At 44.8% G+C, this 14969-nt stretch overlaps 1 protein-coding gene across 1 annotated transcript in view; it reads left to right on the top strand.

The window, feature by feature from the left end:
* RRP7A (ribosomal RNA processing 7 homolog A) overlaps positions 1-14969 on the top strand; it is a 184821-nt gene that overhangs the window by 89711 nt on the left and 80141 nt on the right. The window contains exons 4-5 of the mRNA XM_069652696.1: positions 9001-9121; positions 9342-9439. Coding sequence (XP_069508797.1) covers positions 9001-9121; positions 9342-9439 — 219 coding nt within the window. The remainder of the gene's footprint in view (positions 1-9000; positions 9122-9341; positions 9440-14969) is intronic.

Here is a 14969-nt window from a genome sequence, read left to right as displayed (position 1 = left end):
ATAAAATAAACAAAGGGATGCGGGCAATTGAACAGTTGTCTGGGGTACGATGCAGTCTACTAATAACAATGATATAACCGTGTGGTGCAGGCCAACATTAACAGTACCATCACAGTGTGGAGCCTTCTAGATATGAATCGGGTCAATCTGAACAATTCTCTGGGGTACAGCGCAGGCTAGCAATACAGAACTAACACACTGTAGTTTAGCTTGCCAAGTGGTAGGGGTTCAAGGACAGAGTGAACTCTCCATCCTTCACCCTGACCAGTCCTATCTTGACTGTACCTGCTGGTTGATGGCTTCCCCTGCTGACACGATATGAAGCCGCCTCTGTAGGAGCCGCCCTTTGCCTTGGGGCCCTTAGCTGCACGGGCAGAGGGCTGACCTGGGAAGGTCAGTTACGACCAGGTGGACGCACCAATCGGGGGAGGTGGGCGGGCTAGGAGGAGGGAGGAAAAGGAAGCGGACACAAGGGGACCGAACAAAGCTGCGTGCAGGTCCCGGGCATGTCCCGAGGGCCTCAATGGGGACTCCAAAATACAATGCAAGGCCCAGGAGGGTCTGCACACCACCAAGCTTACCTGAAGCGCCGGGAAGCTAAAGGGGCCTTCAGGTGCTGATGCAGCAACTTGCTACGGCAGGTGGAGAGTGTCACAACATAATAGGTGCCAGAAAACATCATATTTACCACATCAATCTTTTAAGAGGAGAAAGAGAACCCCTCAGCCTCTCACTCTACCATCTTATCCTGTTTAGTGCCACAGGAAATGGATAAGCTAAACCTAATCCCCCAGGAACTTACAAAACAATAAGAAGGAAGATCTAACCAATCTTATTGTACCGTTTCTTGATGTCTTTAGTGTAAAAGGAACCTTTGATTGCATACGTACTCCTGTAGGTAAAGTGGTGCATTTGAAACCATAACAACTACCAGAAGCCTGCAAAAAGATGGTCCTCGAACAGATGGAAAATATGGTAAGAGCTAATATCATTGACACCCCTCCTTTCCTTCTCCTGGTCCCATGCAGGCACTATGACAGACAAAGGACAAACTCCTTCCCCACTTACTGCCTGCCCAGACACTCTGAGGCCTAGGTGGGGGACACCCAAGGCTTCCCACCAAAGGCAAAACACACAACCCCCCTGCCCCCACCCTCCCTGACTCCCAGAATTGTAGAAGAAAGGCTGACGAAGGATAACACTAGTAATGGCAAAATAAAGAAGGGTGGCCCCCAAGTTATTACTTGGGTGCCCCTATTGTGCACTACCGATGCTATGGACATAGCCTGCGGTAGAAAAATGACATAATGATTTGTTTATTTAACAATAGTTGGTAGACCATGTCCACTGCCACCAGCCCATAATCAGGAGATTGTGACTAAAAAGTCTCAGGAGCGGAGAGAAGGGGGGATACTAGGTATCCATATGGTGCTCCACATATGTTGTATGCCATCTCTCAGATGATCATGCTTTTGGAGAGATATGAAGTATCTCCTCTATCCATAAGAACTGTAGTTACTATAGGATAGAGGAACAAATCTCAAGGGAGGACCCTAAGGGTCCCCAGCAACAGTGCCCATAAGGAGCTGTGTGCTGCAATAGTAAAATACAGATGCCTTTAAGAGTTATGGAGGAAAATCGTCTCCATAGGACAGGTAAACTACGAAGAATAGAGTTCCAAAAGACAGGGCCCATAAGAATGAGTGAATGGAAAAAGGCACCACCCATTCAGGATTTCAGAAAATGGTCCAGAAATCCAGCTAAATGTCCTGGCGGTCTCACTAGCAGAGGGGATGAAGCATAACAATTATACATTTCTGTTCTGACTTGAGTGTCGTGTAGACCGTTGAGACCTCCGTCCCCAAGTGACGCACAGGGGAACCAAAAGAAACCCGCTGTGCGACCTTTGGGGCCACAGGTGGGAGATGTTACTTCCCGGATCCACGGAACCTCAGGAACACCGATGCTGCTGCAAAAAGAACGAGGTTAAGCAACAGGCAATAACAATATATCACAAGAACCAAAGGATCTGAATAGTCTTACCTATCCGGTGTTTGGAAAACCCAGGAAACCTAGGAAGGAGGTTCGAGACTCAGATGAGGCAGTACCAGGAAAAAGAGGACCGCAGGCAAGCGTGGATCCAGGATAAGCCACCTGTAGAGCTGAAGGCGAAGCTTGAATCCCAGAAGGGAAATGGCGTAGAAGTTCAACAAAGTACCAAGGGATGATCCGAAGACAAGTGAGGGTCGATCCAGAAATCCAGCAATAGGTAAGCAGTTCCAAGCAAAGGTACAAAAGGGTAATCCGAAGGAGTCCAAATGAGAGTTCCAAGATCAAGGTAAACCAGTAGTGTTAACAAGACGTAGCGCCAAATAGGGTCTGAAGACAGCTGAGAAGCGATGAGTGCTCCGTGCATCAGGCTTTAAATACTGTGCGTCTCGGGGTCATGTGACGTCCACCAAGGTCACGTGGAAAACGCCGCTCTGAGTCACGTGAGCAAGTGAACGATCGGCGTGGAGGTGTTCCGCCGCCCCTTCTGCTGTATGTTCTCCATGGCAACTGCCAATGCAGGAAGGGTTGCAATCGAGCCCGTAAACTGTACCTGGTACGGAACTTTCGGTCCTTTGGGTAAACCGAATCACATGAGCCTCGAACCCTGGAGGGAGCTGTGTGGGAACCCGAGGAAGGTGTTGGGGAGATGTGAGCAGTGTTCTGGTGTGCAGAGGATCGTCTAACAATTTCCCTAAAAACAGCCCTCAACAAAGGGTTGTGCAACATCTTCCTAATAGTGACACTTTGGAAATAGGCTCACTGTTGACAAAAATAGGTCAACAGACCAAAAAGCCACAAGAACCCCTAGTGGACCACCTCAGTTAACGAAAGGAAACCAAAAAAGGATTTCTGACCCAATCTCACCGGTCTCATCCATTGGCTATGGAGAGTTTACAACACTGCACTTCCCGAATAGACACAGCCAAACCACCCAGATCACGTGTTTGTTCAGTGTTGAAACCTGTTCATCGTTCAGTTCCTCTTCTTTAATCTCCTTCAAACATTAGCGTAAGAGCCTGTCATCCATGCCACCTTCATGACTGTGAGAGTGCTCTGAATGCATGGTTACTGTAGCATTCACAGCGTGCAGTTATCCACTTCATCAGCTGAGTGCCAGATTCACCACTACTTCAATTGACTCATTTCTTTACGTGGCTTCATCCAGTCTGGCCCATCTGCAAGGATACTCATGGTGGCGTTCTGTATAGTGCTCCAACATAACACGCAGTTATTTATTTTAGTTTTTTTTTACTTTCTTAAACATTACTCTTTATTTGAACATATTGGCGAAATTGCATAGACGCCCTCTCACAGGCCATACATAACCTGCAGCCTTTTCTACTTTATATATTGCATAGCTCTAAATAAAAGATCTAGAAGCCTTAGAATTGACCTGTCCCAGTACTTATTAGAAATTGATGAGTAACTCTTGGTGAGCAAGAAATGGTGTGCCCTGCACACATGAAGAATTGAGGGGAGAGGGTGACCTTTTTATGCTTGCCTAGTAGCGTGCAATTCACTGGGCTCTCCTTAGCAGCTCCCATGCACAAGGGATCACTCGTCAAAAGAATAGCATTGCTTCCATGTGCCTGCATGCACAATGCGGTGCACAAATCCAGCTTTGTCTTTAAAAGTCATAGCCTCTAGTTCAAAGGACTTCCATAAACGTTATTAGGGAGAATTCTAAATAATGTGCTAATTCCCTCTACCTTAGAGACCCCCAGCTCTCTTTGCTGGACTTCAGGACTTTTAATTTCTAACCTGGAGAGAGTGAGACGTTTTTCCCACTCTTATGTATTTTTCTGTGATTTGTACTCTTTGACTTTGGAGTCTGCCAAACTCCATAGGCATCATCTTTACATTGTGTTACACTGCACCTTCAGTGCAGTGGCACAGGGCAGTCTCTTAGCTTTCCCAAATACCTTCTCTTGGTTTATCTGCAGTTACCAGGAGCAGTGAAGTGAAATTGACTTTACTTACATTTTGTAACTTTCTAGACCAAGCACACACTATCTTAGATAGGGTGCTGGAGGGGTTACTTAGTATCCCCTTTGTCTAGTTTCTTGTCACATTTTTATTTTAGCCATTCTACAATTAATGGCTGGCCGCAGTGGTTTACTTTTTACTACCATTGTGTGTTTTTAATGCGGGCTACAATTGCAGCCTTGGTAAAGCACCCATGGGTGCCCGTTTTGTGAAAATGGCCCGGTCTTCGTTTCTCCCCATTCGTTGCTAGAAAGGTCCTTGTTGAGATTTACTCTGCGCGCCAAACCAGGTTTGGTCCCTTTTGTTCGTTTTGTCTTTGGCTTGGTTCACTGCTGAAGCCCGCCTCTGACGCCAGTGTGTCTGGCAGGGGCAGGAAGTGAGGGAGGTGCCCCAAACTCCCTGTGCTTAATCTCCTAGGAGACAGGAATGCACTCTGAGGTGATTGGCTGGCTGACTGTCCTTGGAGGACAGCCACCCTGGAATGAATGGGAGAAACCTGCATAAAAGGCGAGGCTTTTGGCTTGGGAAGGCAGTCGACGACTGGAATCCGAAGAAGAACTTGGAAGAGACACCTGCTGCAACTCCTGGACTGTTGGTTTGCCCGGTAAAGCCCTGCGGCTGTGCTGAAGCTCTGAATTTGCTTCGACTAGAGAAGCCCTGCAAGGACGACTTCTCCCCTTGAGTTGGTGGGACCAATCGACAACTGTTGGGGAGAATTCTCAGAAATGTGCTAATTCCCTCCATCTTAGAGACCCCCAGCGACTTTGCTGGGTTTTGCAGACTTTATTTTTTTTTAACCTGGCGGGAATGATGACCCTTTTTCCCACTCTCTCATGTTTTTTTTTTATTGTGATTTTGGACTCTGTGTTCCTTTTGGTTGCGGAGTCTGACAAACTCCATAGGCATCATCTTTTACATTGTCACACTGCACCTTCAGTGCAGTGGCACAGGGAAGTCTTTCAGATTTCTCCAAGGTTTAAATACCTTCTCTGGGATAAACTACTGTTTCACAGAGCAGTAAAGTGAAATTGACTTTACTTACATTTGTAACACTCTAGAGCCAGCACACACTATCTTACAATATGGTGCTGGAGGAGTTATAGTATCTCCTTTGTCTAGCTTCTCACGTAACATTTTTATGTTATCCTTTTCCCGATGAATGGCTGGTGGCAGTGGTTTACTTTTAACTACTGTGGTGTGCATTTACCGCGGGCTGCGTTCACAGATGCAGTAAAGTACCTAAGGGTGCCAATTTTGTCAAAATGGCCCCAGTCTTCTTTATTTCACCATTTCTTTGTGGAAAGGTCTTGAGATTTACTCTGCGCGCCAAACCAGGTTTGGTCCCATTGTTCGCTTTGTCTTTGGCGGGATTCACAAGTGAAGCCCGCCTCTGGCTCCAGGGTGTCTGGGGTGGGCAAGAAGTGAGGGAGTTGCTCGAAACTCCTTGTGCTTAGTCTTCTAGGTGACCCAAATGCACTCTGTGATGATTGGCCGGCTGGAATGAATGGGAGAGAACTGAATAAAAGGCAAGGCTTTTGGCTTGGAAGGCAGTCGACCACTGTACGAAGGAACCGAAGAAGAACTTGAAGCGGACGCCTGCTGCAATTCCTGGACCGTTGGTTTGCCCGGTGAAGCCCTGCTGCTGTGCTGAAATTCCACATTCGTATTGACGAAGAAGCCCCTGCAAGGACGACTTCTCCCCTTGAGTTGGTGGGACCAATCAAAGTAAGCCACCTGGACATTCTCTCGGAGCTGGTTGCATTTCCACAGAGTTGCTGCTGGAAACCCAAAACGCTAGGGAGAGGAACACCAGATTGTGTGCATTGCATTTAAGTTGGTCAAGAGCTCCAGGAAGATCCTCCGGAATCCCAGGAAGCAGGACTGACCGAGCCTGAGCCCCCTCAATAGAGTGCGGGACCCCAGAACCAAGGAAAGTCCATCTCGACAGCCAGAAACCACAGTGTTGCTATTTGCGCTAGTCCCGAGGAGCTGAAACACTGAAGTGCCACTTATTTGAAAGATTGCCAGTTGCAAGCAGTGACTGTCCCATCGCAGAGCAGGAGTCCCCAGAAGTCCTCCCTCTTGTCCCCACGACGGAGGCCCAGGAACAGTGCTATCTGCAGAGCTGCACAGGAACAGAAGTCATCTGCTGCACTTTTTCTTCAATACAAAGGTACTGTAAAGTGTAAGAGAACTTACCTCTCATTGTAGAGTTGCTTGCATCTTCTACTACTCACAAGACTAAATAGCTTGTGTTTTTTCTTCAAAGACTTCAACAACATTGTGCAAAGACTTTGTCTACTTCACTACCAGAAGTGCTTCAGCCTATATAAGACTTTTGCCCATTGACTTTGGCTTAGCCTATAACACTGAATGACTCGGATTAGGAGATCCAAAAGTATTTATCTGCTTAAGAATATTTGTGGTCTCTTGTTTGTTCTAATAACCTTTTCCTTTTACCAATTTCTAAGAGTATTCTAAATACAAACAGATATATTAATGTCCCCAGCACCCTAGCTATTGAAGTCGCCTGAGGGTGTAGGTTGTGACTGTGGGCCATCCCAAAAGAATCTTTAATGATTTAGAAACTAAGCGTGTACAGTTTTTGAAGTGTACTTGTGTGTTGCTTTTATATTGCTTCGTTCTGAAGAAGGCTTACTCTAACTGACTGATTAATAAATTACTAATTGTTCAAGAAACCTTGTGTGTAAGTGTTTATTTGAATAATAGTCACTATGAATCTCTGTGGAACTCCCCTACAGCTCACATTGACCCCTCATGAGATAAGCCTGGCTGCTCAACACGCTACCAACCTGTGTAGTACAAGCTTATACCAAAGGTTGGGTTCCTATTGCTAGGAGGTCAGGGTTGTTGTAGTGCATCCAAAGAGTACTGCATACAATCTTGCATAACTCCAAAGTGAACTTGTTTGGACATCCTCTGGGAGCTGGCTGTACTTCTGCTGCTGCTGCTGGAACTGAAGTGCCAGGGAGAGGAACACACCAAACCGAGCGCATCGCTTTTAAGACGGACCCGTGCTGAAGGAAGATACCCCGGGCTCCCTTGAAGCAGGACTGACCAAGCCTGAGCCACCTCAACAGAGTGCTGGACCCCAGATGCAAGGAGTCCAGAGAGGTATCCGTGAGACCGCGCTGGTGCTATTTGCTATAGACGTGAGGAGCGGAAACCGCGAAGTGCAGTGGAATTGAAGTTTGCCCATTGCTGCCGCTGATCTTTGAGTTGTAGTGCAGGAGTCCCCAGAAGTCCTCCCTCTTGTCCCCACGACTGAGGCCCAGGAACACCAGGATCTGCAGAGCTACACATGAACAGAAGCCAGCTGGAACCATTTCTTCTTACCAAAGGTACTGTAAAGTTGAAGAGGACTTACTTCTTGTGGTGTAGCCTTATTGTTCTCAGTTGAGACTTGTCTTGGTTAACCTTGCAGAGTTGTGTGCAGCTTTGCCCTTCACAAGCCTCACAGCTTGTGGCCCTTCAAGTGGTCTTATTTCTACAAACCTTTCTAAAAGAATATGCAAGACTTTTACTTAACTGCAAAGAAGATCTTCAGCTCCCCTAGACTTTGCTCAACTAACATTGGCCGTCCTGGCTCCCTGAGTGACTCTTCTTACCTCTGGCTTTGTGTCTTTACCTTTCCCCCAGGAAAGGGTTAATTTACTTTGCATTGGAGGGCTTAAAAAGTACCAGTTTATGAATTATTTAACTGTTAATTCCCCTATCTAACCTTTGCACCCAACTCCGTATTGCTCTAAATGTACCAGTGATAAATTAGTGTCCTAGCTATTTGTCACCTGAGGGTGTAGGAAGTATCTGTGTGCCATCCTCAATGGGTATCAACTGATTAGAGAAACTAGGAGTGTGATTTGAAGTGTATTTTGAAGTTACATATTTTGCTCCCTTCTGAATAAGGCTTATATAACTGAATGTTAAATAAATTGTTTCAACAAGAAACCTTGAGTGTTGTTTATTTGCATAATTGTCATTGTGTATCTCTGTGTAAAAACTGGACTGCTCACGTTGACCCCTCTTGAGATAAGCCTGCCTGCTCAGCCACACTATCAACATGTGTAGTACAGACTTATACCAAAGGTTGGGTTCCTATTGCCAGGAGGTCAAGTTTGCTGAAGAGGATACTGCACACAATCTTGCCTAACAAACGTAAACAAAGTGTGTGATCTAAACTATCAGACAAAGAAGGCATCTGACCTTTCCAGCTACAATGTACATTAGAAACACAGTTAACAAAGTCATATCTCCAGGTAACGCACAGTGGGGAAAATACAACCCATAGCAAATCAATGGTTTGGAACCTAAGGCTTTTTTTAAACGGTCTATGACCTGGAATTAATTCAGTAGTGATCAGCATTCAAAGTTCCAAACATGTTTCAATGTCAGAAGACTCTGTATCAGTGACCAGCTTTGGCTATTTATAGATGACCCACGCACACTCCTTACTAGAGGCACCTACCATTCAAGCTTCATCCTGGTACAATATATTGAGGTTTACACTGCAGTGAATGTCGAGCATAGACAATAATCAGTGCACATTATTCTCTATTGAGATGTACATATGCTCCAATTCTTTCCCCTTTTACTAGCCAGAATATCCGGCTTCTCTGTAAATCAGTTTAGGCGCAGCTGTCCAGCTCTTCTTGTTCAATATTGATAAGCTCCTGAGTGGTTATTCATTCTCAGAGTTTGTCGTGTAATGGAAGTTATAAGCCAAATCTCTGCAGGGTTGTGGCCCCCTCGTAGCTTAAGATATTGGATCTGTCCTGTGGTGGAATTAAATGCTGGTTCATCTTCTTGTGGATGTCTCCTTCCTGTGATGCAAGGTATACATTGGGTCTCTGTGGGTTTGTGTCCTGTTCAAAAGGTTGTATGATGACATAACTGTTGGATTGTAGTGTGGAAGTCTTAATGATTTTTTTAAACTTGTCATAGGGCTTCCAGTTTGCGTATGTGATATTCCGAAATCGTGCAGGTGTACTTTCCTTTAGGTCTTCTATTCATCAGGAGCCACTTGTTATGTCGAAGGGCCAACAAGAACTGACGGGCGTTCACAGTGAGTAGAACAAAAACCTTATGATCGGCTGTGCACCTGTACCCATCATTTATACTCCTAAATATAGTTTCATCAGTGCTCCTGTTCATAAGAATTTTCCTCTGTGATCCTATGTACTTGTACACAATCTTCTCTGTGTTCTCCTTCTTGCTGTACTGCTTTTCCATGCTCACTTTGTATGCTTAAGTTGCTTATGCGCCCTCTCTCTTGCTATCTCTAGAATGGATCACTGCCTATTCCCAGTCCCTGACCGATCCTGAGGAGCTACAAGCTGAAGTGGATTCCTTCATGCAGGAATATGACCGCAAGATCTCAGAGGTGTGTCTCTTTTTGCAGCATTGGGGGATGTATCAAGTGCTGGCAGAACTTTCAACGGGTGATGCTTAATGTCCCCGTAGACTGAACCACGTACATTTGAGAAAGAGCTAGCAGGCTGGATATACACATCTATGATGGGGCAAGAATTCTTTAGTCTAGGAAGATGGGCATCTATTACAAATTGTGTACTGTCACTTAGTGCCACTTGGATTCTTTAAACATTACATTTAAATTCCCTTCCTGACTGCAATAATGGGACATCATATAAGCATAGGTCGTTGTCCAACTAAGGGTGCAACTCTGTAGTTTGTCTAGCTTGGTTATCTACCCATTGTTCTTGCATTTTCATCTTCGGGCTTGGGATTCTTTAGAGACCCACAGGCCTGTTATCATGTTCGTAAACTTTTTTGGTTAGTCGCCCATAAAAGTATACCCAAGTAAAGACAATGGGTTCAAGACAAAACCTAATAAAATCAGCATATCAAAATTGGCATATCCCGGCATAACAGAGAATTAATCTTTGTTACAAAGTGCAAGTTCTTTACATTATGAATTTGAGTGTTTATACAGATAAAGCAGGATGAGGAGTCTCTACGGCTCGCATCCTCATCTACTGCTGACCACCTGCCTATTTATACACTGACCCAGAGGTTTCACAGCACCATCCAAATGTCTGCCCCCTGCCTCTCTCTCAATATTGGCTTCAGATACATTTTCCTCAGCTTCAGAGTATTAGGCAGAGTTTGTATGCAGTACCCTTGGGACCACTACACACAACTAAGTCTACAGGAGTAAGCAAATCCAACCTTTGGTATAAGTCTGTACTACACAGTTTGTGGTAGTGTTGCTGACCAGGTGGCTTATCTCAAGTGGGAATGTGAGCTGTAAGGATGTTAGAGGTTTATAATTACAAGTATTCAAATCGTCTTATACTCAAGGTTTCTTGGTAAAACGCTTATTCATTTATTTCACAGTCAGTTATAAAACATTCACTAGAATGAGGCAATCTATATCACACAAAAATATACTTCAGTACTTCACAAGATCAGGTTCTGAGGCATTTAAACTACTTTGAAGGAGGAGCAAAATGGCATTCAGAGCATTTGAAGTAGGAGCAAAAAGGCATAAGTTAATATTACAGTTACTCTAAAACAGTTTGAGTTCACCAGAGTAGCTGATTCAATGCAATAGGTTAGGCCTAAGTCAATGGCCTAAAGTCCTGTATAGGATAAAGCAGTTCTGGAAGTTAAACGGAAAAGTCTTTGCCAAAGTTCTCAGAAGTAGTTAGTAAAAGAAAGGTTTATATGTTGGGTCACAAGCTGACTAGGCCTGCAAGTTGCCAAAGATTCAAGCACTTTAGTAGTGAGAGGTAAGTTCTCTCGGTCCGGTTTCACAGTACCTTACAATGAAGAAAAAGATGCAGCTGAAGATGTCTGTTCCTGGCAGTTCCTGCAGATCTCGCTGTTCCTGAGCCTCAGTCGTGAGGACAAGAGGGAGGACGTCGGGGGACTCCTGCACTGCACTGGGACTGGTCAAAAAGCTGGCAAAGGCAAATCTTCAATTCCTGTAGCTGTAGTCAAGCACACAAATTGGTGTCCTCCTCCCTGGCTATTCGGTTTCCTGCAGCACTGTGAGGAAAATACAACCAGCTCCGGAATGGTATTCAGGTGGCATACGAGTAGATTGGTCCCACCAACTCAAAGGGAGAAGTCATCCTTGAAGGGCTTCTCTGTCGAGAGGAACTTGGCGATTCGGACCTGCAGTAGGGCTTCACCGGGCAAATCAACTGTCCAGGAGTTGCAGCAGCCGTCCTCTTCCAGCTCTTCTTCGGTTCTTTCGTTCCAGTGGTCGACTCAGCCTTCCATGCCAAGAGACTCGCCTTTTATCCAGTTTCCTCCCATTCGTTCCAGCGTAGCTGCCACTCGCCCAGCAGGATGGCTGTCCTTGCCGGACAGTCAGCCAGCCAATCACACCAGAGTGCATTTGGGTCTCCTAGGAGACTAAGCACAGGGAGTTTCGAGCACCTCCCTCACTTCCTGTCCATCCCAGACACAGGTGCCAGAGGCTGTCTTCAGTCCTGAAGCCCGCCAAAGGTGTAGGAACAAAGGGATCAAACCTGGTTTGGCGCGCAGAGACAAACTCTAGAAGGACCTTTCCAAAAAGAAATGGCGAAAAAAGAAGACCGAGACCTGTTTAAACAAAGGGGGCTCAGGCTCCATCTTTAAAAACATGGCTCCCGCGATTTAACGCTAACAGTGTTCGGGGTCAGGAAAAATCATGGTAGTTCGTTGTAAAACCACTGCCACCAGCCATTTAGAGAGGGAAGGGTAGCATTTGACTGCTACATGAGTTTCTAGACATAGGGGATACTAAGTAACCCCTCCAGCACTCTATTGTAAGATAGGGTGTACTGGGTCTAGGAATTTAAAAAGACTAGTAAAGTCAATTTCACTTTACTTTCTCTGGGAAACAGTAGTTTATCGCAGAGAAGGTATTTAAACCTTGGGACAGCATAAAAGGCTTCCATGTGTCACTGCACTGAGGGTGCTGTGCGACACATATGAAAAGATGATGTCTATGGAGTTATCTAAAACTCCATAATCTAAGGACACAAGAGTAAAACGCACATCAAAATACATGAGAGAGTGGGGGGAAAAAAAGGCTCACACTCTCTCCGGGTAAAAAAATCAAGTCCTCAAAATCCAGCAAAGTTGCTGGGGGTCCCTAAGGTGAAGGTAAGTAGCACATTTATGAGAATTCTTCCTAACACAGAGTCCCGCTGCAGAGCAACAGAAAATGCATGACTGTCTCATTGCCCTGATCACATAGGGGGCATTTGCTCGTATTGGTTTGTAGCCAGTTTTCGGTAAAAGAGGCCACCAGGAGACTGAATAGTCCCCAGTCGAAATCAAAAGATCGTTGGGGGGGTAAATCACATGCAGATATAATTTGTACCCGTTGATACCTCCAGTCAAGGTAATCGGGCCCCAGTGTCAGACTTGAGGCATCAACCAGGAGACGATCATTACTTCTCTGCTTAACCCTTTTCCTTAATGGTCTCGATCGAGGGTAAACCTGAAATTAAGGGGTGCGTCTACACATCAGTCAAATCAATGTCCTGAAACTGGGACCTGACGTGGGATGCCCATTTTAAACTCCCCCACCATACCCAGCAGATGAAGTGCTGCATTTCGATAACTTGCAAAACCGATGCTGTTCCCATAGCCTAGCCCAGAATAATGCTGGTCTTGCACGGATCTGTTCGGCAACCGAGTTGCCACCTAGCTCCAGGAAGACCAAAGCTGAGGGGGAATTTACAGGGAGCAACAATTTCTGCAAAAAATGATTTTGTACACGCAAAGCTTCTGGATATTTCTAGACCCCCATAATTTGGAGCCATATATCACATCAGGGATGGCTTGCTTCTGGAATAAATCCAGAGCTGAGGAAACAGCACCTCTTCCATGTTTCGCATGGAACGCCAGGATTTGCTCCACTTACTTTTTCTAGTGTAGCAGTCGAGTTTGTGATCTGGGCATCCCAGCTGCCATATTCTTCAAATTTAAGCCCCAAATAGTCATAATAGTTGACCTGTTCAAGGACTAAACGTCTACTTCAATCTTCAGTGTTTTGCATTTAGTAGATTTGGGGCCAAAGACCATCATCTTCGGTTTATCAATATTCTGACTGAGGTCAAGCTCCCTGCACTTTTACAGGAACACAGCAAGTGTCTTCCTCAGCCCTTGGGGTGATGTCGAAATAAGGACTGCATCATCACCGTAGAATAGGGCTGGATATTTATTAGATTCTATTTTAGGGCAATCTTCGCACTCTCTCAGAAGTGCATCTATGATTTCTCCTATATAGATGTTGAAAAGGAGGGGGGCCACTGTGCAGCCTTGCCTAACCCCCTTTTCAACATCAAAGGGCAGTGTAAGATCTCTTCTTAGCCCGTAACGTACACGTGCCCTATTGACTGTGTATAACTGGCATATTATATTAATCAGGACTCATGGGGCTTTCCGCTTATATAATATCTGCCACAGTGTTTCTCTGCAAACTGAATCAAAAGCGGTTTTTAAATCAACAAATACTACATAGACACATTTTTTTTATTTTAAGGCTATATATTTCTGTAGTAGAATGAAAATCATAAAACATTGATCAATTGTTCCTCTATTTTCTCTAAAGCCTGCCTGGAGGTAATGGATTATTGGTTCCCCATCAACCCAGTCTTTTAGGTGTTTAAGAATAACTTATCAAAAAGATTTCCCCCTACTATCTCGGAGTGAGATTGGGCAGCAGTTTCCCGGTTTATATCTACTTCCCTTTTTATAAACTGCTATAATCGCTGCTTGCCTCCACGATTCTGGGACTTCTCCCCATGCACAAAACTGCATTGAACACCCTGCACAAAACTGGGGCCCAAATATCTAATTTGTCTTTAATAAATTAAATGGGAATAAGGTCTGGGCCTGCTGCTTTACCACTTTTGAGAGAATCGAGGGCTATAGACGCCTCTTCAATAGATATTGTCAGAACTTTAACATCCAATGCAAACTTATTCGAAAGAGTTGTCATTATCTGAGGCGCTGCAATCGGTTTGTAGAGATTTGCAAAGTGCAGACCCCAACAATTTTCATATGACAGATCAATGGTTGCCCACACCTCTGGTCGTTAAAACCAATTTCCAGAACAGTGAGTGATTCCCTCCCTTTTTTTAATTTTTTTTTTTTAATTGGCATCAGATTTTTATATATTGTTTGCTGCTCAGAGTTTCTGTCCAACCTCCCACTCGATTTTATACAATTTAAGATTTCCACCTTTGCCTGGTGACATTCACTATCCTACCACCCTGTTTTTTTCTTTTCAATGTTTGTGTTTTTATGTCTTTTACTTGAGTTGAGATATGTGGGATTGAATATATTGTTCAATGCCTAAATTCTGTCAGGATCTCTTTGGCATTAGTACATTGCATATTGCTTCCAGGTTCGCCAGGAGGGAATTATAAAGGTTGGGTTTAATATCGGGCTTCATGGAATTACACCACCTGATAGTTTTCTTGGCATGGCCACTCACCGTCGCAGGATGGCGGGGTATGTTGGCGCTATTAGATCCCCGAGTCATATCACTCACCCGTGCAGGCATGCTATGTTGCAGTGGTGTGCAGTGAGCAACCATAGACTGGAGGAATCGTCGGGATGGAGACTTTAGCTGACCATATATCTATTCACATACTGTTAGGAATAATTTTCATTTCTATGCCAATTCCCTTTTACCTTACAGACACCCAGCTCTCTTGCTGGACTCAGTGCTTTTTAATTTTAACTCCTGAGTGAGTGGGACTTTTTTCTCACTCTCATGTGTTTTTTCTGACTAAGATTGTTGTGTTTCTTACTGTTTAATGGTGTCTGGTAAACCACATAGGCTCCTGCTTTTTACATTGTGACATACAGCACCTTTTGTGCAGTGCCACTGACTCTTAATGTTTAACTACATTTTCTTGGGTGAAGAACTACTGTTCCCAAAA

Source organism: Ambystoma mexicanum, chromosome 3p (genome assembly GCF_040938575.1).
Source record: "Ambystoma mexicanum isolate Mex_15411 chromosome 3p, UKY_AmexF1_1, whole genome shotgun sequence".
Taxonomy (NCBI): domain Eukaryota; kingdom Metazoa; phylum Chordata; class Amphibia; order Caudata; family Ambystomatidae; genus Ambystoma; species Ambystoma mexicanum.
Note: the sequence above shows the minus strand (reverse complement) of the source record. Positions and strands in the feature narration are given on the sequence as shown.